This window comes from Neovison vison, chromosome 1 (genome assembly GCF_020171115.1).
Source record: "Neovison vison isolate M4711 chromosome 1, ASM_NN_V1, whole genome shotgun sequence".
Classification (NCBI taxonomy): Eukaryota; Metazoa; Chordata; class Mammalia; order Carnivora; family Mustelidae; genus Neogale; species Neogale vison.
In genome coordinates this window covers 274920280-274943247 of record NC_058091.1, presented here as the reverse complement: position 1 = coordinate 274943247, position 22968 = coordinate 274920280, and the positions used below count along the sequence as shown (strand labels likewise).

The following is a 22968-nucleotide window of genomic DNA, read 5'->3' as shown; positions in this document are numbered from 1 at the left end:
GCTGTCTGTCTGTCCAAGGTTCATTTCACTCTTTCATTTGAAATCCTGACCAGCCCCGAGGCCAGCTAAGCTGTTTCCCTTTGGATGAGCTCTTGGCTGAGGGGCGGTAATTGTTCTGGGTACAAGAAAAAGCGCGGAACTTTAAAAAATTGCATGTAGATTTCAGTCCCCCGTCTTTGGTTCCTTCAGTCAAAGGTACAGCCTCCCTCTCCCCAGAAGGCACAGACACGGGGCTCTGCAGCCAGGTTTTTGAGGACCTGGTCTTAACTCTTAAAGCCCCAGGCTGGTAGGGAGGACTCCTGGAAGGCAGCTGTGCTTCATGTCAGCATGCTCCTTTCCGGCTCTGGGCTTCTCTTCTGCCCTCTGTGCTAACATACTGGGCTCCTTTCAGTTGTCGTGGCTGAAAGAGCCTTATGAGCCATCCTTGGAGAAGATGACAGCGGGGATCAGCATAGGAGCCAGTGTCTGGGTGGGGCTAAGGGCCCCCGTCACTGGGCCAGGCCCAGAGAGCGTTCACATATCTCAGGTAATCATGGGAAGAGGGAGGCTAGAAGCCAGAGCCAGAGTGGACAGGGCCTGTGCTCTGGCTGTCAGGCCCCACAGGGAGGCCCGAGTGCAGGGAAGTTGGAGGTCTAGCCTGTGTGGCCCAGTGACCTGGCACAGGCTGAGGGATGCCCCAGTGTGTGGTCCTGTGACAGGCAACCCAGGGCTTCAAGTGCAGGCCTCGATAAGCCATTTACAGGTGGGTAAACTGAGGTACGTAGAAGAAGGGACTCTATCAGTGTCGCACATGAGAGCATAGAAAGTCGGGCCCAGATTCAGGTGATCTGACTCCCAGGCAAGGCTACACTCCTATGTCCCCACCTCTCTCTGCAGGATCAATGCCAGATCACCAAGCGGGATAATAGTCTGATTGTCTGTGTTGACCTCCACGGTAGGGCCTGGAGAAGTGAAGCCACCATCGTCACAGCCACCCCAGAGGCATGAAACCGGTTGGATGTGCAAATTATCCCTCATATATTCTCCATTCCATTTTTTTCTTCCTTAAGCTGTCTCTGATGGGCCAGCCCCCTTGGTGCTCGTTTCCGCCTGGCACCGGGCTTCATGCTCTTTATTCTGAAAACAAAGCTTCCTTCTGATGGCCCTCCCGCTGGGACAGGGAAAGGGCAGGCGTGGCACTGGGAGGCCCTCCTCCGCCTCCTCTTACTGGGAGCATGGGGCTTTGTCAGATGCTGGACCCAGGACCTGGCAGCACTGGGGGGCTGGGAGAGCGGGGATCCACCCCAGGGGCCCCGCCATCAAGCCCAGAAGTTCTCCCCCAGTGGCCAAAAGGGTGGGCAAAGGTATCAGACAGGAATCAAAGTAAAGCCCTGCTCTGGTCCAGGCATTCAGTCGTCCCAGCACAGGGCGGAGGTCTGGCCAGGAGCTGTTCCTGTGACAACCGTCAGGGTTTCAGCTGACACAGGTGATCAGCCTCCAAGTGACACTGGTCTCCAGGGGCTGCAGAAGCCAAAAGAGATGTGCAGATGAGGGAGGCAGTAATCCCTCATCCAACAATGTTTTTTTTCAAGCATTGACTTTGTTCAGGCAGTTTCTTCTTATCCTGGGACATGGCAGCGAACAAAACAGACCAAGTCCGTGTTTGGGACTCGGGGCTGACATTTCTGGCGGTGAGGTAGAATCAGCAAAGCAACAAACACTGGTTCAGTACTCGCTATTTGTCAGGTGGCAAGAGGCCCCAGGAGGAGAAATAAAGCTTGGTTTGGGGGTAGAAAGAGTGATTTGAGCAGGTGACTCTGCTGTGTTGGGTGGTAGTGGAAGGTCTCCAGAGAGACGGACAGCAGGCTCCACGAGGGTGGGGGAAGCCACGGTATTTCTGGGGAAGAGCATATCAGGCACAGGGAACAGCCACGCAAAGGCTTCGAGGCACAGGAAGGAGCTGGTGTGCCTGGGACAGAAGAAGAGCCATCCTGGCAGGAGATGGGGCCCGAGGGAGTGTGGAGGGGCAGACTGCTGGGCCCTGTGGCCCCTGCAGAGGTCTTTGCTGTTCTGTGTGAGGAAAGGGAAAGCTGCCGAGGACTTGGGGCTAAGGTCATACTCCTTCAGCACACATCGGGGAAGGATCGACTGGGCCACAGCCTGAGAAGAAGCAGGGTACCTGGCCGGGAGGCTTCTGTAGTCACACGGATGAAGAAGGGCTCGGGGTGACCACTGGGCAGAGGCCACCAGAGGTCAGATTCTGGATGGATTTTCTAGGATAAGCTGATGGATTAGGTGTGGGGTGTGAGAGGAAGAGGGTGTCCACAGCAAAGACTCTGGCCTAAAGGACTGGAGGGCTAGTGTTGTCATTTACCGAGACCGGGAAGGCTGCAGGGGACAAACAGGTTTGGGGAGAGAAATGGAGATTTCAGGTCAGATGTATTAAGTTGGAGCCCTGGCTGGAGTGGTGGGGCATGTGGCTGGTCCCTGCACCAGTGATCCCTGCATGGGCGTGGCGGGGTGCCCTCCCAGACTCTGAAAATCTCTCAAGAACAAATGTTCTGGGCCCTTCATGTTCTTTCGCTCTTTGCAAATCTGCTCCTGCTTTTCCCTTCTGAGGAAAAAGGCAGTTTCTGAGGATTCATTGTCATGGTGGTCCTAGCCTTTCTGCCCAGTGTGCCTCTTGTGGGGGTGCTGTGGAGGGGAGCTCTGGAGGCCTCAGGCCTCAGGCCTTGACCTCGCTGTGCTGCCAGTAGAGAGAGCTTTCACTCTGTGCCTTGGTTTCCCCTCTTATACACAGAAGGGTTGAGCTGGGCCTCTGAGGGTGACAGGGTGTTCTTGAGGAGGCCGGATTGCACGGCACCTTAGAACCCAGGCTTGGAGTCCAGATAACGGGTGTGAATCCTTGTTCTGCCACTTGGCTGTGAGACTCTAGGCCAGTGATAGAACCTCTCTGAGTCTTAGTTTCCTCCTCTGTGAAAATGGGCCAACTGCAGTAACTTGTCGGTGTGGCCGTGAGAGTTAAATGGGAAAATCCACACAAAACTCTTAGCTAAGGCTCTGGATATCCCAAACTCTGTTAAACACAGGCTTTTAGTCCCAGTGACCTGGGTGGTGGGTCAGGTTAAAGGGTTTTGCCCGGTGGCATTAGGAGCCATGGAAGATTATGGAGTAGGAGCATGCGACGTTTGTGGTTTTAGGGAAGCCGTGAGTGTGGGGACTTGGCCTGAGTCCTCTTGCTAAGTCCCTGACTCCTCCTGCCTGCCAGTGAGAACTGAGGGCCAGGCCCACTGGACTTGCTTGCCCTTCCCCAGCTGAGGGTCCTCACGGACGGCATGAACAGCCTCCGCCTTGCATAGGTCACTCGGGGACGGGATGATTATTTCTCTCAAGTTCTCCTGCAGGACCCTTTGTGTGTACTTCCCAGTGGCTGACTCAAGGAAATATGAATGTGGGGCTTTGAGGGGTGGGTGACATTAAGGGGACTTGAGTTACACGGAGTGCTCTGGACAGGGCCAGTGGGGACAGGGAAGGCTGGGAGTGGCATTCCGCGGGGCACTTGACTGTGCCCTCAGTTCCTGGTCTGGGTCCAGGCTGGGTGGTGCTTTGCTCCGCTGGAGCCGTGGAGAGGTTGACGGCGGGTGGAGGAATGCGGCCCCTCAAGACCCACACTTCACTGGTGTCCAGGCATGCCGGCTGAGCCCTGGGCTTTTGCAAGCCTGTTTCTCGGCAGCTGAGCCATGCCAGGACAGCCAAGGACATTTCAGAGACCCCAGGGCTCACAGCCAGGCTGTCACCAGGCATTGCTTGTTTTCCCAGGGTCCGAGTGATTTTAGCGCTGGAGGGGAGCTCTGGAGATACTCCAGGGACTTTGCTTACAGCGGGTAAATTGAGATCCAGAGAAAGCAAGGCACTTGACCAAGGTCTCACATGGCCGCCTTCCTACTAACTGTCACCTCCCTCTGTTCCCATGTCCTTTGCTGAGACTCCTGGCCTCCTGCCCAGATGTTTGTAACAGCCTCTGTCTTGTGGGCTCTCTGAGAGCTTTGTTTGTCTTCCTATTCTCATACTCTTGCCTTAACCTGCCAGGCACACAAGCTGTTTGTGTCTGGTGTCCTCTCCCCTCGGGTCCCAGACAGAGCAGTGCAGGGTGGAGGTTCTGAGCTTAGACCCCAGAGCCAGTGCTGCCCCCTTCTAGCATGGTGACCTGGGCAAGGTGCCCATGTTCAGAGCCCCAGCATCTCTGTGAAGTGAAACCAGTAGTACTTCGTTTATGAGGATGGTTAAATGAGATATAAACGGATATAAATGGAGTGAACTCTCAGAAATGGTCACTGTTGTAAGTGCTGGTTGAACTGAAAGTCAAGGGCATGGAGGAGTCGACAAAGCTCTGGACCGGGGGGCACAAGAGGTGGGCTCCAAGTTCACTCTCAAACACTGCCTCGCAATGTGCGTGTGGGGATATCACCCCTCCCCCGGGAACCCCATTTTCCTCATTGGGGAAAGACGGAGGAGATCACTGCTGTGTTTTTACGAGGTTGTCCTGTGACACTAAAGCAATGGCTGTGAGAAAGCTTTGCATGTGTACAATGATTTAAAAATGGCCCGGCAGGGGCCACAGTGTGCTGTCAGTGACGAAGACACTGCAGCGATGGTGGTGGACAACTGGCTGGGCCGGAGACTGGTCAGTCTGCAAATGCTCAGCGCCCACACAGGCTTCCCTTCCCTGCCCGCCTGCTCCTGGCCCCCACCAGCCTGCCTTTCACAGTAGCCTCATCACTGCACAGTTAAGAGGTGTGGGAGGTGCAAAGACCCGCTGGCATCTTCCAGGCCCTAGTGGGTTTTGGGTTCTCTGTGGCTGATGCCATGGAATGCAGGATTACAGCCAGACACTGGTTCGAATCTCAGCAAAGCACTGGGAGCCTTAGCAATGCTTAACTTCCGTGAGCCTCAGTTTCCATACTTGGGAGAGGAGGCGCTAATGAAGTAGAGGCCAAGCATCCAGCAGAGGACCAGCACGTGGTTATATTGGGTTCGGGGGAGGGGGTTGTATAAGGTGTTTTCTGCCTGGAGTTTATGGACTCAGGGGTTTATGGATGGTGGGGAGTGGGGGCCGCTGTGCCCACCTCTGGGGATGAGCTGCAGAGGTCAGTCGCCTAGCTTGGAGCCAGCTGGAACTGTTCATTTTGCGGGTGATTGAGGCAAGTCCTGGAAAGGAGCAGGTGCTTGCTGAGGTCACTGGTGGGTTAGAGGGGAGCTGGGCCTGGGGTCAGGCAAGTGAGACACCTGGAGGCACACCGTAGGGAACCCTCACTCTCAAGAACCCCTGGGAGCTGGTGCTCATGCTCAGCCCTGGGCAGGTGCACAGCAACATCTGAGAATGGGTGCTACCTGCCCGTCTATGCCTGCTGCCTCGCCAGCCTCGCCAGCCTCGCCAGCCTCGCCAGCCTCGCCGTAGCCAGGGCTAGGACTGCACCTCCAGTCTCCTGATACCAGGAACTGATTCCTGAGCCTTGGAAGTGCGGGGACACCTGTAAGGCACCTTCCAAGTGGCTCACTGAGTCCCCCTGGGCCCCTTTAAAAGGAATCTGCAATAAGTAGGTCACTGGGCGCTTTCACTCAGTCTGTGCTCTCTAGTTTCTGGGCTCCAGAGAAAGTGAGGCCCTCCCACCTGGCTCCCCTCCCTTTCCCTTCCCTACCAGCTGTGCCTCCATGGAAGCATGTGGGTGGGGGACTGCTGGTGACAAGCCCCAGCAAGTCTAGAGGGACGAGGCCACTTCCATGTGTGTCCCGAGTGAAGCCTCCTGGGTCTCAGCAGGCCTGCGCTGTGCCCACCAGGCCTCCAGGAGATCAGGGAGCATGTGCCACGCTAAGTGACTCAGAGCTTTCCTTTCCTCTTTATTGCCCCCAACACATCCAGCTGCCCTCGGCTCTGGCCACAGGGCCTGGAGCCTTTTCGGTTTCCCTAAGGCTTTCTTGTCTTGTGGGCAGCCTAGTCCATGCCCCCCATGGGGGGCAGTTTCCCCATCACCTCTGCTGGGCCTGTTGGCTGGGCCTTGGGCAGCCATGAAGAGGTAGTCAAGGCCTCTTCTCCCTGCAGGGGTTCTCAGTTTTCACGCAGGGCTGGAAGGGTCTTGGGCCACCGTTGTGAGGTGACATGGGGGCACCTGGATAATCAGCCCAGCCTCCATCCCAGGCCCACACATAAAACACTCCATCTTTTTCCCTACTGGAAAAAGGGCCTGAAATCCTGCTGTTAGCAAATAGCCTTGTGCTTTCCTTGGTGTCCTCCAACAAGGCAGGTTCCCTCACAGGTGGGCAGTCTCACATGTTTGCTGCTGCCGAACAAAGCCAAGCTAGCCTTGCCCCTTTGCAGCTGCATGTATGACCGTGGCCTTGTTGCTTCTCCTCTCTGGGCTATGTCAGGCCCTTTTTACCCCACACCTCAACATGCTGGCGTGGGTTCTAGGCCTTCTATAACCTGGCAGTTACCCTGCTTCTTCCCTCTGCTGGCCGGGGCAGTAGGAAGAACCCGCCAGCTAAGTTGGCATGGGGGCCAGGCCCAGAAGCCGGGGTCACAAATGCTTTGACCGCCATCTGGTGCCAGTAGACCGTATCAGGCCTTCTTCCTCTCCTTTTCAGGATTCGTGGGGAAACTGAGGTCTGAAGGGGGAAGAGCCTTGTTTGGATCACGTTGGAAGCCGGGCAGAGCTGCACCGGCACGGTCTCTTCTCTCTTCGGGTGTTGGCTGCTGCCTTTCTTGAGAGCGTCTGGAGGGCCCATCAGCCCGAGGGCCAGGGACGTGCCTTCTCCCCTTCCATGTAAGGCGCCTTTCTTGGGGAGAGGGCGGCTCTGCCAGGGTGTGGGGCAGAATTGGGCAGGACGTCCTCTTCCTGAAGTCCAGGAGGGAGGGGGGTTGGTGGCCTCCAGCCAGAAACTGGTTAGTGAGGGGCCTGGAGGCTTCTGGCAGGGATGGCGGGGATCTCCATTGGCGGCTGGGCTCAGGGCGCCCCAGGGCCACCCCTCCCTCTCTCCCTCCCAGGGTGAGGGCTGGGCCGAGAGTAATGCCATTTGTCCTAGCTCAGGGATTAGGTGCGGTGGTGTTAAGTGAGGAGTGTGTGGCCATTAAGAGGGCGCACTGAAGAGAAACGGAGCCCAGCGCTGCTCCCTGGACATCTGGTGGGTCTCGTCATTCTCTCCCCGGCCTTCCTGTACCCTCTGACCGGGGCCTCTCGCCTCCTCCCTCCTGTTCAGTCTTCCCAGGTCTGTCAGGATGTGTGTGCGCCTGCATGTTCACAGCCACAGGGGAGGGGGCCGCTTGGCCTCCAGGCCGGGCACTGGACCCTGCCTGCGTTTAGGACCGGAGCAGCTTCCTCAAGTGTCCCAGCCCCCAGGGCCGCCCCAGAGAGATGGTTCGGGGCCGACGGGGTGGGTTCCAGATGGAGTAGAAAGAAGTGGTGGGAAGGAAGGACTCCGTTTATCTTTATTTAGCTTTTACCTTGTAGCTTCACTGGAGCAGGACAAGTCCGTGGGCCCCCTGGAAGCCAGTAGGTCTGAGAGGTAACTTAAGGCTGACTGCAGGGCTGTGGGGCGTAGCTGAAACAGTGAGGTCCCAGGGGGCTCAGGAAGTCACATTCGTGACTTTGGTCCTGTCCGCACTGTGCAAATCACGGCATGTCAAAGCCAGAAGGACCTCCGAGAAAGTTCCCATGTCCTTGTTTTGTTGTGTGGTGGGTGACAGTCACAGCCATCCTGATTTGTTTGGAACATGGTGTGGTCTCTGTCTAGGGGGAGCTCACTAAGAGTTGTTACAGATTCTCAGAGGGTTCTGTAACTCCAGGATGTCACAAATGTCTGTTTCAGTCCACATCCCTCATTGTCCAGAGGGAGCAGGGGCTAGAAGTAGGGAAGGGTCTTGTCCAGAGGTGCATGGGGAAGCACATGGAGGGCTTGGGATGCCGGTGTGGACTCCAGGAATCATGTGGATTTTGGCTTTTGCGTCTGTGAGATGGAAGACCACCCCACCCCACCACCCGCCGGACATTGCCTGGTTCTTGGAATCTCTTAGGGGGCATCCAGTGACCTGGGGTGGGCACACGGAAGGACGGAGGCTGGGGCCGCCTGGCATTGCCCAGCTTTCCTGCTGGGGAGGCAGGCGGGGTGGGGCAGGTGTATGGGGCATGATAAACTTGTTTCTACTTCACTGGGAAGAAATGGTGAATAAATGAGGTCATGATAGTACCTGGTGCGCACCAGACCTGTGAAGTGAGATGGTCACTGTTACCCTCTGAGCTCGCTCTCCAAGTTGACATCTCCTGCTTCTGACTCTCACTCCTGCCTCTCTCTCTTCTTCCTTCTCATGAGACCTTTGCCTGGGGTATTGGGGCAGGCCCCTTTCTCATGTAGATACCTGCTTGTCAGAGATGACAGAGGCCCCCCGGGGACAAGGAAGGTGAAGGCCCTCTGGCTGAGGTCTTCTTGCCTTTCTGGGAGCCTGTGGTGTCCTTCCTGGCCAGTGAAGGCTTTCCCATCCCTGGAGAAATTGGGTCAGCCTGTGTTTACACAGCTGGGGCTGGTGATTTGCGGGAGGCCTCTCTCTGGACGTGCCTCTCTCTGGACGTGCTCTAACCTAGGCCTCAGACCTGGGTTAAGAATGGTGTGGAATGCTGGGCATGAGGACTATAGAGGGGCTACAAACAGGGGCCCCAAGGTGAGCTGGCTTGGGGTCATCCTAATCGCTGCCCAGCTGTGGGACCTTCAGTTAGTTGCTTAGCCTCTCTGAGCCCAAGTTTCCCGGTCTATAAAGTTTGTGTATCAGTGACCCCACCTCTCAGGGTGTGAGGGTTGGGTGTAACAGATCAGGGGAAGCTCTCAGCACAGTCCCAGTGAGTTACCAGGAGCTCAGCCAGAACTGGCTGCTGTCAGCGAGGGAGGTTATGATACTCGCAAGGAAATAACATTCCATTTCTTTTGAGTGCCTATGATCTGAGCCTAAGAAAAATGGGAATGGATTTGACGCTGTCACAGATGGATTTGGGGGTTGAGGGGAGAGAGCCCTATTTGGGGAAGCTTCTTGGGGGGAGCATGCCTTGTGATGGCCTGCCCACCCCCGTCTGTGTTAGGAGCTTCAGCAGGAACTGGAGGCCAGTGGGTCCTGACCTGTCTCGCTCCTCACTCCGCCCCTCCCCACAAGCTGGTTGGTTTGTTCGCTTGGTAAACCCTTTCTTTCTTCAGAGCCAGTGCAAAGGTAAACTCCCAACTCAGGCTTTGTTGGCGGAAAGACAAATTCTCAACAAGTGGGGTCTGAGTTCCTGAGGTCTTTTTTGTTGCGCATTCCATGCTGTGGGGAACTCAGAACAAATCCCAGGCTGGGAACCGGGGAGGGAACCAGCACTTTATGCTTTGTTCGGTTGTTGATTGATGGATGATTTGTGAGTCTTCTTCCAAGACGGATCAGGAGAGGCTGCTTTTGATGTTAAAACACACATAAAATGGATGGAAACAAAAACAGAAAGAGCACCATTCAAAGGGAGCAGAGAGTGGGATGTGCGGGGCAATGGTGAGAGCCGTGCCAGGTGAACCCGTGCAGGACCGGGCTCTGGAGCCGGGCGGCCTGTGTGGGATCCCAGTCACCCACTCGTTAGCTCTGTGAGCTGGGGCAAGTCCCAGGCCCCCTCCAGGCCTCACTGTCCTCTTCTGTAATGTGAGGGGAAGGTAGGTCGGGGTGCTGTGGCATGGGTTAATAGCATAGAGCACAGACGTATTTGTGTCTAATAAATGAAAGTTCATATTATTAATGCCATTTAGCTTGGAGATAGCTCATGGCAGATCCAAAACGGGGAAGGGAACTGGCAGGGGCCCATTTCTCTTGAGCACCCACCGTGTGTAGGAGAGCACTTCTGCTTTGGAGAGCCTTTGGTGAAGTCGGGGGACCTGTGTTGTAGTCGGGGAGCAGCCGGCATCTGGCAGCATGTGTCCAGCATTGCATGGTGGGACACAGAGCGGGGTAGCTCACCAGGACTTTGAAATACAGTCGGCGGAGTCCAGCTCCGTGGCTGAGGCTGGCCGTGGAGGAGGATGGGCAGGGTTTTAATGGACAAGAAAATGAGTCTGGGTAGGTGGGGGTGTTGGCAGGGGGGTCCTTTCCTCTCTGGGGGGGGGTCTCTGTGTCCCTGCGTGTTCACAGCAGGGTGGGCTGCACACTCTGCAACCCCGAGACTCGGAGCCAGACTGCCGACAGTCCCTGGGTGGCAGCCCTGGACTCCGGGGTGACTGATGGGCAGCAGCTTGGCCCGCAGCCAGGCAGCACTGCGGGCCTGTGGGGGATGGGGTGTGCGGTGAATTCCAGCAGAGGAAGGGATTTGCTTCTGGTTCGGCCTCCCAGGGGTGTCATTGGGCTGGAGAGACTCCGGCACAGCTGGGAAGCAAATGTGGAGGATTTTCTCTGCGCTGTATGTGGTGGGTGGGGCAGGCCGAGACTGGGTGGCTGGGGGAGCTGGGTGGCTGCGGGGTGTGGCCGGGTGGTGGGTGGTGGTGTGATTGTGCTGGGGGTGTGACAGGCTGGGAGGGGCCGGGTCAGCTGTGGGGAGTGGCCCTGGGATTGCCTGTGGGGCTCCGGGCCTGGGCCGGTAGCCACCCCTCCTCCCCCAAGCCCGGGTGCCCATTCACAGACTTTTGAAGCTGTTTGCTTCCCACCCCACACTTGGCGCCTGTGGCCCAGATGGCTGAGATGACACCGCTTGAACATACCGGCACCCTGTGAGTCTGTGCATTCGTGTGCGTGTGAGTATGGGGGTATGGGGGCAGTGTTGGGAATTCCCGAGGCGGGAAATAAAATCGGGGCTTGGTGAATATGCGGGGCTGCAGGAACCTTCCTGCGTCTGCCCAGCAGCAGCAGCACACCAGAGACACAAAACCTCGGGGCCCCCCAAAAAGCCTACATCTTCAGTGTCCAGTACCATGCTTGGTGCCTCGTGCCGCTTAATAAGTACAGAAAAGAGGGGATGGGGACTGGGCTTTTTGCTTGTCCCCACCTTCCAGTGTGCTCCCAAACCTGACCTCCTTTCTTCTCCGCCTGGATCCACTGTGGATTTGATCTGTGGCCTTGGGCCAGGTGCTTCCCAAGCCTCAGTTTCCAAATCTGTGAAATGGCTAGTCATTGTATTAAGCCATATCACCCTGCGCCAGGCCCTGAGCTGTTTGACACACATTGTCTCTGTTAGTTTTGGCAGCAGCCCTGTGAGACAGTAATTGGTATGAAGCCTGTTTTCCACCTGGGGAAACCAAGGCTCAGAGAGGTGGAGGGATTTGCTCAAAGATCCCAAGGCTGGTAAATAACGGAGGCAAGGTTCAAGCCCAGGGAGGCTGGCTCCAGTTGGAGCCCTTCACCATAAAGCCCGCAGCTAGCACACTGCCACCTTTCCCAATGGGTGGGATGCAACAGGGAATGACAGGTGCTGCCCTTCCCAGGAGGTTGGGTGCACACAGTAGACGTGGAGTCTTTGAAGGCTGCTTATTAGGTACGCCTGCCCCAGGAAAGGCACAGGAAGCTGAGCCTCAGAGAGCTCGCGTTCTCACTCCTGGAGTCCACCTGACCATCTAGGGCAGAGCCAGACCCTAATTTCTTGATAGCTTGGTCTCTGGAAGGCCCTTGGCCTCTGCCTCCTTTCTCTCCAGGACCTGGAGAGGATTGTGGGGGAAGCAGAGCATTTTGGAGTTGGGGGGGTGAGGGGTAAGGAGTGACTTTCAACTCCAGAGCAGTGGCCACAGTTACCGTGGTATTTCCCGAAAGTGCACCGTTGCCATGGCATCTCCATGACGACCAGAGCATCTCATTCATTATCCCCAGCACCTTGGCAGAGAGAGCTGGGCCTAGGGTTGGGAGAGCACAGTGGGAGCCTGGCTCAGGGCTCGAGGTCTCGGTCGCTGAGGCCCCCTCCCACTGTCCCCTGTTGCAGGCAAGGTGTCCCTGCCAGGCTCTGGAGCCGGCCGCTTCTGTCTCCCCAGGTCTGGGTTCAAATTTCAGCTCTGTCAGGGACTAGCTGTGTGATTGTGGGCAAGTGACTTAACCGCTCTGAGCCTCATTCTCCTTGACGGTAAATGTAAATGATGACACTAGTAATTACAAGGCTTAGATGAGGTTAGGTGTGTAAAAGCGCTAAACATAGTGCCCAGGCTTGTGGTAAGTGCTTGAAACATGTAGCAGTAAAAATAACAATGATGATGATTGTGACGTTATCACTGTTGCTATTATTTTTATTATAGAAGGCCCTTAGGGAGACTCCACATGGAGGAATGAAAGACCAAATTTGAAGTTAGGAAGGAAACCCATTTGAGTCAAGATTTAGCGGTTTTCTGTGTAACAGCAAGTCGTTTCGCTTTGGAGCCTCAGTCTCCTTATCTGTAAATTGGGAGTAATAACAGCTCATTATGCCTCATTCATACCCTGAATACTTAATTAGAACCTATGCCTGGGGAGAGTGGTGGGGGTTGCTGTAATGAGTCAGACTTGTCCCTGCCCTTCAGGGCACCCAGGCGTGTGGGGAAAGAGGAGAAATGAAATTAGTATTTGTAGGGGGCCCTCCGTGTGCCAGCTGCCAGATGCCAGGCAGGGCCTGCCCCAGCATAGGTCAGTAAGTCCTCCTCCTGCTCCAGGATCTGGTGGCTCCAGGGTGCAGAGTTGTATATGGAAACACCTCGAGTCCACTCTGTGTGGACCTTACACCCAGGTGCACCCAGGGACTGGGCAGGAAGTCAAATGAGGGAAGGAGGAGGTCGGCTATGGGACTGTATGGCCTATGGGGATGAGTGCCCAGTGTCAGCAGAACATGCTCTTTTTAAAGGAAAGTTAGAAGTTCTAATTTATATGTGAAATCTCCTGATTTTGAAATATTGATAATGAATCTCAAATTTAAGAAAAATGCTGTGCTAGCCAAAGAATGCACATTTGCATCCTGTTTTGGCCTGAGGGGCCTGGCTTTCCAGGTCCACTCTGTGGAGAGGGGATGGGGCCAGGCAGAAGCCTGCGGAATGGGACTTGGGGGCAGGAAAGGGGGTGGTGCATGGGGATGACTTCAGAGAGGTGAGGACATTGGAACTGGGGTCTTGAAGGATGAGTAAGTATCCCAAGGGGGATGGGGAGGCATTCCGGCAATGGGAACTTGGTGAGCACAGGCTTAGATGCATGACCAAGACTGGTGACTGGCTGGGCGAGGCTGGAGTTCAGGAAAACCGCTGGCAATGTCGGCAAGACCCAGGCAGGGCTAGGGCAGCAGGGGAGGGAGGGCATCGAGACCTCAGCCTTCAGCTGTCCTGGAGGACTTGGTGGCTCCAAGGGGATTAGAAGCCCCCCAGTTCCCCATCCTTGAACCACAGGGGCCCTGGAATGCAGGCGCATGTGGAGGGTCTCGAATGACTGGCTCCAGGCCCTCATGGGGGTTGCAGTGGTGGGGGCCAGTGCTGGAGGCTCCTCTTGCCAGCAGCGTCTCACCCTCCCCTGCCCCCCACTTCAGAGTATTTGGCTTCTCTGGGGACGGGCTAGTCAACCCACTTACTTTCTCCCTTTACCCTCTCCTGGGCCCGGGCTTCGCCATGGCTTCCTCCCTGGCCTCCTGGCCTCTTACCACATCTGACCTTTGCCCATCCATGTGGCTCCAGGGAAAGGCCACAGCCTCTGAAAATGGAGATTTGGGCTTCTGAGGACTTGCTGTCAGAGGCTTGAGAGAGCATGGAGCTGACTTGACCGAGCTTTGTGGGCTTAGTTCTTGTCCACACTGGGCCTCCATTCACCAAGCAGCTAACGTGCACAGGGAGAGGGGCTGACCCCAATTTGGTGCTGTGTGCCCAGCACGGTCTGTGTGCTTTTTATGTGTCAACTCACTTAATTTTCACAGCTCTGGGAGCATGTCAGACTTTGCTGTTTTACAGATTAGGAAACTGGGAGCACCAACAAGTTAAATAACTTGCCCAAAGTCACACGGCTGCTGGGAGGCTGCGTGAGTGTGAATGAAGCTGCCTGTTTCCAGTCTGCGTGTAACCGCAAGGCTTTCTTACGGTAGTGCTTTAGGTCCTCGGGTGGGTTTGAGGGTAGGGGTCTGGATTCCTTGTAATTGTTACAGGATTTTGCAGCATATATGTGTATTCTTTATGGGAAAATCTTGTCAGATTCCCATAGGGGTCTAGGACCCCCAGATGCCTGAGACTGCTGGTTGCATCATTAACGGGGACACTGTAAGTCTGTTCACGCAATCGACCAAGGGCCAGTGATCATAGCATCCAGGCCTGCAGGGGAAGCACGGTTGGGTGGCTGGAGTGGCTAGATGTCCCCAGGCGTGGTAGACTGGCAGGGCACCAGCCAGGCTGCTGTACCTCTCCACCCACTGTGCTGTGGTCCTGGACCCAAGGCCGAGAGGTGGGGCTCGCTGTGACCACAGGGCAGAGGGCTGCCCTTATCAGTGGGAAATGGGATGAAGTTGCAAAATGGGAATAAACAGGACTATCACCCCAGCCCTCCAGCTGTTCCAGGAAACCTGTTCCCTCTTGCTTTCCTCTCGGCTAGAGTGACAAGGAGTCCCTGGAAACCTTGGCTGGGTCTCTTATCTCCAAGCTGAGGCATGTGCCTCTCCCTATTCCACCCGAACCCCCCTTCCCCCCAACTTGTTCTCCTGGTCAGTTCAGGTACCACTTCCTCCAGGAAGCCTTCCTCGATCCTACTTCTCCTGAAGAGTTAAGTCCCCCTGAGTTCTCTCAAATGCCCTTCTCCCACTACTACACTCCTCCCCTGCATTGTAGGTGTCTGTTTTCTTGGCTACCTTGGGTTCCCCATGGTGCTGGCATATAGTAGGGACTGAATTGCAGAATATGGGAGGTGGGAGAGCCCCTCTGAGATTGACCCAAGCTTCTCTCTGACAGGCAGGAGGCCCAGAGAGGGGTAGGGGCGTGCTCCGAGTCACACAGCACGTCATTGGCAGAACTGGGAGCGGCACGGGTGTGTGGGACACATTCTCATTTCCCACTCCTGCCTCATGCTTCTGAGCACATCTTCTAAAAACATTTTTTAAAAAAAATTTTCACAAACGTGGTAAGTGATGATTGTAGAAAATTTAGGAAACAAGAAGAAGAAAATAAAAATCATTCGGACATAATCATCGTTAACATTTTGGGCTTTTTGTTGTTGTTGTTGGGATTTGGTACGAGTTTCTGGCTTACACATAACAATTTTTAACAGAAATGTGACCACGCAGACTGTTTTTATAAACGTTTTCCTCTTTAACAACATGTGTGGCAATTATATTTCTGTGTCAGTAAATGTCCTTCTTCCACATCTTGTAGAAGTGGTAAGTAGCTGCCTGGGATTCTGTCTGATGCTTGCATCATAGTTGCTAAGGACAGTCCCCTGTTGCTGGGCATTTGGTATTACAAGCAGCATGGGGATTCAGATTCTTGTGGGGAAATCATCACACATGCCTACAGTTACAACCCCTGCGATCGTTAAGTTCCTAGAACTGCGTTTGTTGGGTCTCTGGTTTGCTGGGGCCAACACTCAGCACACCAGATAGTCTCTTGGGCCTGGGAGGGATTTTCAACATCTTCACCCCCTAGTCTGGGCCTGAGGCTTCTAGTCACTCCCTGGCTGTGCCCACCCAGACCCTCACACCTTCTGTCCCCATCTCTCTCCTGCTGGCTTTCAGCAGCTGCTTCCACTCATGTGCAAGGGGGACTGGGGGCTGTAGGTTAGGGGTGCAGGTGTGTGGTCTCCATTGACTTTCCAGTGAGACCAATACGGGTGGCCTGCTCTGGGCGGAGGATAGAGCTGAAGGGGACCCAGGAACCCCAAGTTCTGGCTGCCTGATGAGGCGGCTGAGCCCATTCAGAGAGAGAAATGGGTGGGGGGCACTGTGGGTGAGGAGGAGATGGTGAGGATGGGGTGTTAGCTGTGATTTAGAATTCCGCCTCTGACTCCCAGGCCTTCGGATGTTTGTTTCACTTTGTCCTTCCTGCTTCTGGGGGTCTCTTGGTCTGGTCTTGGACTCTGTAATTACAGTGAATAGCAACCACCATCGCAGACACCGTGTTGTCCCCATTATGCACATTAGGACAGGGGGCTTCCACGCTGAGCCTCTTGTGAGGCAGGTACCGTTGTCAGCCCAGTTTCACAAGCAGGGAAACTGAGGCTCAGAGAGATTACGAGGCTTGTATGACATTGTGCAGCCAGGTTGGGCAACAGTGCTTGAGTGTGGGCCCCCCAAGGTCCGGTCCTGTGTGTCCACAGTCAGCAGACCCCCGAGAGCCCACTCTCTGACTTTTCACCCCCGGCTCTCCGCATTTCTCCACAGCCTTGGCCCCGGGGGCCCCACGGAGCGAGCGACATGTGGCAGTCCCGGGCCAGCCCAGCGTCCTTTGGCCCACGGCGCAGCCCCCCCAGGAGGCCCTGACGCCCTGGGGGCACTTCTCCTGTGCACAGGACCACGTGGGGGTTTGCCATGGTGACATAAAGGGGCACAGAGGAAGGAAGGAGCGCGACCGGCCTGCGGACTGTGCCCCTGGCTGGGAGGAAGGGCCGGGGGCCCAGACCCTCCACTCCTGCTGCCCACCGAGGGCTGCGCTTGCTCAGTGTCTGTGAAACTGTTGCTCAGTGGACGACTCTGGTGTCTCCTCCTGCGTGGGGCCTGGGGGTGGCCAGGGCAGGTGGGCCTCCGGCGGCCAAGGTCTCGGGGGCCAGGATGCCTGCCCTGGCGCGCCTCCGGAGGCTGTGTCGGCACGTGTCCCCACAGGCTGTCCTCTTCCTGCTGTTCGTCTTCTGCCTGTTCAGCGTTTTCGTCTCAGCCTACTACCTGTATGGCTGGAAGCGGGGCCTGGAGCCCTCGGCGGATGCCCCTGAGCCAGACTGTGGGGACCCGCCCCCTGTGGCCCCCAGCCGCCTGCTGCCACTCAAACCCATACAGGCAGCCACGCCCTCCCGCACGGACCCACTGGTGCTGGTGTTTGTGGAGAGCCTCTACTCCCAGCTGGGCCAGGAGGTTGTGGCCATCCTGGAGTCTAGCCGCTTCAAGTATCGCACGGAGATTGCACCGGGCAAGGGGGACATGCCCACGCTCACCGACAAGGGCCGTGGCCGCTTTGCCCTCATCATTTACGAGAACATCCTTAAGTATGTCAACCTGGACGCCTGGAACCGGGAGCTGCTGGACAAGTACTGTGTGGCCTACGGTGTGGGCATCATTGGCTTCTTCAAGGTATGTGGGGCTGGGGGGGCCCCGAGCAGTTCATAGGTCTGGCTGAGTTTGGGTCCCCATTTCGATCTATACTCGGTAGCTGAGTGTCTGACTTTTCTCGTCTGTAAAATGGGTATAATGGTAGCGCCTACCTCCTAGGGTTGTCATGAAGGAGAAGTGGGTGAGTATCTGTAAAGCACTTGGAGCACACAGTGCCTGCTGTCTACTAAGTGCTTTTTAAAAACTAGCTTTTCGGGGTGCCTGGGTGGCTCAGTTGGGTAAGTGTCTGCCTTCAGCTCAGGTCACACGATCGCAGGGTCCAGGGATGGAGCCCCACATTGGTCTCCATACTCAGCAGGGAGTCTGCTTCTCCCTCTGCCCCTCCCCCCAGCTTGCGCAAGCTCGCGCTTGCACTCTCTGTCTCTTTCAAATAAAATCTTTAAAAAAATATGTTAGCTTTTATTAGGAGCACATGGCAGGGGGATTGCCCGGCACACAGCAGGGACTTGCCTAAAGGAAGCCCCCGGAACAGTTGTGAGGTGGGAGAGGCTTGCTGCCGTGAACATCATGGCAGTCTTCCCAAGGGACGAGGTGTGCCCTCATTTTGCAGATGGGCAGACCAAGGTGTGGGAAGGTTATGTATCTGAGGCTAGGTAGCCTGGAAGTGGGAGAGCCAGAATTTGAACTCCAATTTAGGTGGTCTGGGCTCTGGATCCTGTGCTCTTTCCTCTTGGCTCTGGTGGGCTGTGGCATTTACGCACCTCCTGAATAGAGCCATTTTGCATTGGAGGAAAGAGGAGAAAGAAATCCCAATGGGCAGGTGAGCTGCTCTGGGCTCCATGGGGGCACCCAGAATGACTGCTGGGATCAGAGTCTTTGCTGAAAGTGTTGTGAAGAAGCTGTCCATGGGGAGCAGCTGGTTGGGGGAATCTAGAGGCTCTGGCTTCAAGATGGGCAGTCGGGACTCTAGGTAGGTGCTTGGGGACATTCAGCAAACATTACTGCATGCTGACTGTGTTCCAGGTCCTTTGCTAGGCACTGGGGACATGGGGGTAATCGAAGCGTGCAGAGTCCCTGCTGTCACGGAGCTGACATTTCAGTGCAGTGGGGTGGGGGCAGTGATAGGCAATGAACAAGTAAACACACCATGTGGCAAATGGCGATAAGTACGAGAAGGAATAAAGCCAGGAAAGGGCACAGGGAAGTCATGGGTATGGGCAGTTGACACTGTTTTTGATAGAAGGGCCACTTTGACAAAGAGACTGGAAGGAGGGGAGACAAGGAGTCACATAGTTCTCGGCACCTCCAGGCAGAGGTGACATTAGTAAGTATGCAGGTCCTGAAGCAGGTTCTTTGTTGGCATGAGCCAGGAGAGGAGCGGGAGTGGGTCAGAAGGGGCACGTGTCTGCCGGCAGGGCACCCTCTGTCCCCAGGTGTTCGTGAGCACCCCTGTGCCCTGGACCCGGTGTGGGGAGGAGCCTGGTCCAGAGGAGGTTCCCACGGTGTGTCCTTTCCCACATGAGTGCAGCAGGATGCTCTGACACTAAAAGAAGGTTTTATGGGCCAAGAAATTGAAGGCCCTTAGAAGTCCTGCAGTGGAGCAAACCTGGTGAGATTTGTTCCCCAGCTGATTTGATCACAGAGGCCTTTATTTCACAGAGCATCCTCTGGGAAACGCTGGCCTGGTTTATGGCTTTTCATCTGCCAGAACCTCAGACTGCCTCTGCTGTCTGTTTTTTCTTTTCTCGTGGACTCTTCCATTCCCTGCCATGAACTTCATTAAGTTTGATCCAGAGCCCCAGCCCTGAAGAACATCACAATGGCTGGTACTTACTGAGTGCTGCCTCAGCCCAGTGCACTGTCCGTGCGCTTCGTGTGAAGAATGAACTCACCCAACACCCGCCAGCCATCCTCTAGGGGAGGTGGATATCGTCCTGATTTAAGAGAAAAGGAAACTGAGGCAAAGAGGGGTGAAGAGATGTGCTTCCACTCCTCTCTCTAATAAGCACAGATCCAGGATTTGAACCCAGGCAGTCTGGCTGCAGAGGCTTTAGTCGTAACCACCATGTGATGAATCCAGGGCTTCAAATGCCCCTTTTGGAGTAGAATTTGCATCAGAGCACAGAACTCCCGTAGTCTTCAGGGACCAGGCAGGGGGCACAGTTGGTGCATCAGAGCTTGGGTCCTGTCTAGCCCCAGTTTTTGGCTCTACAGAAGGTGGGCATGGGGCCCCAGGGAGCAGAGGGACAGGCTCACTGTCTCTCTGTGGAAGTTCCAGTCTCCTTGCTCTTCTACCATATTGCGTGAGACAAGACTGCTGCTTGGTCTTGAGCCGGGGCCTGTGACTTTCTGCTCAAACAGAGCCCTCTGGTGGTCAGGCTCCATCTTTTGGCTCTTTGCACAAGGCTTGCGTTGGTGCTGTGCGTTGGGCCTGTCAAACCCAAAGGGTCTCTGCACTCCAGAGGTCTGGAGACACTCGCTTGCCAATTTCACAGGTGCTGGATTCCCAGATCAGTGTTAGAGCAGGGGCTGAAGAGTCCGGACCCTCGTTCACATCTTTCTGTCATTTATAAGCAGAGGGACCTGGGACAGGATCTTCAACCTATCTGTGAAGTGGGGCCGTGTTGAAGATGACAGTGGGTGGCACCCTGAGCCACCCATTAAATGGCATCTAGTCTTGCTTTGTCATCATCATGTTCAGCAAATACAGCTGGCAGTCGGTCGCCTCTGTCTGTCTCGTGGCTCTGACGGGCACACGCCTCTGGGAGGCCCTGGGGGGTCAGGGCTGATCTTCATCGATAGCCTTGGTTCCTGACATCGTTGTATCTCAACCTCATGACTCCAGGGGCCCTGGAGCTGACCACATCCTAGCAGGGGACTGACAAGGTCTGCCCAACCTCTTTTATCGCACATTTACTATGTGCCAGATGCTGAATGCATTGCTTTGCGGGCCTTATCCTGGGTAAGTCTCGTGACCACCCTGTGAAGGAGGCATTTTATTTTCAGGAGTAAACTGAGGCTCCAAGCAGAGTAGCTGTTTGCAGTAACATGGCCAGTAAGTCAGGGCCGAGGTTAAACCACCACACTCCTGCCTTCCAACGCAGCCACGCATGGGCATGTCAGTGCAAACAGACAGATGGACTGGGGGACTGATACCCACAGAAGACCCCTTTGGGGGGTGTCCCAAGGTCATCCATCTGGTTACTAACAGAGTGTGTATTGGGCCTCCTGATTCCCGGGTCAGGGCCCTTCCTCCCTCTACCTGCATGACTCTGTTGGGAGATTTGGTGTCTCCTGAGTGGGTCCTCAGTGCTGAGGAACAGGAGGGGGTCCCCTCCGGTGGGCTGAGACCTCACCCCGGTGGGGTCATTCCCTGCAATGCTGAGTCTTGCTCTCCATTCCCTTCCCCAACTGGCTCCTTTGCATTGCTGACTGGCTTTCTGCCTTCCTCCACGTTCCCCAGCTGGGCTGCTGGCTGAGCTGTCGGGGCCTGGCAGTCAGCTCAGGAATGGCGCTTTGAAATGGGATCCCCCAGTGCCTGCCAGCCAGTGTGACCTCCCAGGCCATAGCAGGTGAGGGACAGGGCCCGGAGTGTCACTGGGCCCCCCTGCTTTTGCCCCCACGTAGCCCAAGTAGTTCCTATCCTTGGCCAGTGCTGGCTTAGGGGTCCTGTGGACCTCGGGGCTGAGTGGAGCGGCCTCTTGGGCTTGTTCTCTGCATTGGGTCTCGACTCTCGAGGCTAGTTGAGGACAGGGTGGGCCTTGGCAGGTACTGGTATGTGGAGAAGTGCATGCAGGTCCTTACTGCATTGTATGAGGCCAGAGCCCTGCAGAGCCTTTGTGGGAATTAGAAACAAGCAGTCCTCTGTGAGGGCTCTTAGCAAAAGACATCCTCTGCGCACAGACAGCTCCACTTGGGGCACGTGGCTCTGTCCTAAGCTGAGTGTCCTGTGCAGTGCTCACCTGGCCAGCTCTCCTGGGTGGCCCTGGGTTACCCTCCTAACTTCCTCTCCAGACTCATTGGGGGCCCTCATGTGGTGCCCTTTGTGTTTCCCTGCCCCACTCATTCTCCACACGGCAGCCAGATGGATCTTTTAAAAATGCCAATTGGAACCTGTCATCTGTCTTTGAAACCTTTTGATAGTGTTTTTTTGATGGCTTCCTGCTGCCCCTTGAAGCCTCCAGGATCCCAGGTCTGGTCCCAGCTGACCTTCCTGCCTCATCTTCTTCTCTGCCTCTTGATCACTCTGCTGGCCTCTTTCTATTCCTTGAGCTCTCTTCTTCCTCAGGGCCTTTGCGCTTGCTGTCCTTTGAATGTGGCCCCTACTTTTCCCTAGTTGATACTTAAGCATTCTTTAAACCTTAGTTTGAAAGTCCCTTCTCTGGAAAGTCTTCCTTAAGCCAACTGTGGCCAGTTTTTGACTGTTCTAGAACTATGAACTTGCTCTGTGTAGCATGTGCCTCATTGAAGTTTTGTATTTATTTCTGTGATTTTGATTGCTTTCTCTCTTCCCTGCTTGATTTTAAGGTTCATGAGATCAGGAGCTGTGTCTGTTTTCCCTCGCTGTATCTCTGGCATGAAACATAGTAATAGTTGTGGAATCAACAAATGAAACCCATATTGAACAACTGTCAGGGGCCAGGTACTAAGGATCTGTCTGTCCCTTTCTATTCTTTTAAAAAATCCAGTTAAGTCATGGCTCAGTCCGTTAGGCATCCGACTCTTGAGTTCCACTCAGGTCATGATCTGAGGGTTATGAGATCGAGTCTTGCTTCTCTCTCCCTCTACTTCTACCCCTCTCCCTTACTCCCCCCCCGCAACAAAATAAATAAAAATAAAAATCCAGTTTGCTCATCAAATGTGTTTGCTTCTTCTGGGTATCAAGCCTGTTTAGGGGCACCTGGTTCCAAAGATAGAAATGATATAGTGCCTGCCTTCAAGAGGGCAGACTGGTGGGAGAGAGACCCTGAACAGATAATGCAGCGGCCAAGGTGAAAAGTACTGTGGATGAGGCTCTAACCTGGTTCCAGGGAGGCCGGTGCAAAGGAGGGTTTTTGGCACTGGGTTTTGAAGGATGAACAGGAGTTTTTCAGGTGAAGGAAACAGAATGAAACTGGCACAGGGACAAAGGCCAGTTGTACCATATCCAGGAGCAGGTGGCTAGGAAGGGTCAGGGGTTGGTATGAAGGATGGGGGCTGTGAGTCTAGGGAACAGGAGAAGGGGTGCTGTGGGTACTGTCTGCAGATCCCACATAGCTGGGCAGCACCAGGCCCCAGAGGAGAAGGGAGGTGTAGGGAGCTGGGCTCCTGTGAGGTGGTGGCCTTGGGAGTGCTGAGTACATATGGAGGATTGGGGATGCTATGGGGCACCCCCAGCAGATGCCTCCTCTCTGATCTCTTCTACATTGGCATCCACCTAAGATTTCTCCCAAGGAGAGGATGGTGTAGCAAGAGCCAGGATGGTGTAGGGAGAGCCAGGCAGAGGGACCTGGTGGCTGGGCGTGTGGGCTCCAGGGGCAGATGGTCTGGCTGGTCACTGGGGCTCCTCCTGGCCCCATGCGTCCGAGGGTAGCCTCAGCTTCCACCCCCATGAGGTGCGATAACACAGGCACCATGTCCTGAGGCTGGTATGGGGGCCAGAGGAGCAGCTGTGGTGCTGCCAGCCTGGACCCAAGCACTTTGCCAGGGTGAACACTCATCACCCTCTAGCATCCCATGAGGAACATTTTACAGCAGAGGAAACAGAGGCACAGAGAGGGTACATAACTTGCCCGAG

General features: G+C 55.3%; 1 protein-coding gene across 4 annotated transcripts in view; it reads left to right on the top strand.

Annotated features, from left to right (window-relative positions):
* Positions 1 to 22968, top strand: part of NDST1 (N-deacetylase and N-sulfotransferase 1) — a 58194-nt gene that overhangs the window by 11603 nt on the left and 23623 nt on the right. For 2 of the 4 annotated variants that reach the window (XM_044231373.1, XM_044231374.1), the window contains exons 2-3: positions 6622 to 6800; positions 16314 to 17213. In XM_044231373.1, coding sequence (XP_044087308.1) covers positions 16701 to 17213 — 513 coding nt within the window. In that variant the 5' untranslated portion in view covers positions 6622 to 6800; positions 16314 to 16700. The remainder of the gene's footprint in view (positions 1 to 6621; positions 6801 to 16313; positions 17214 to 22968) is intronic. The other 2 variants (XM_044231367.1, XM_044231372.1) reach the window with 1 other exon arrangement.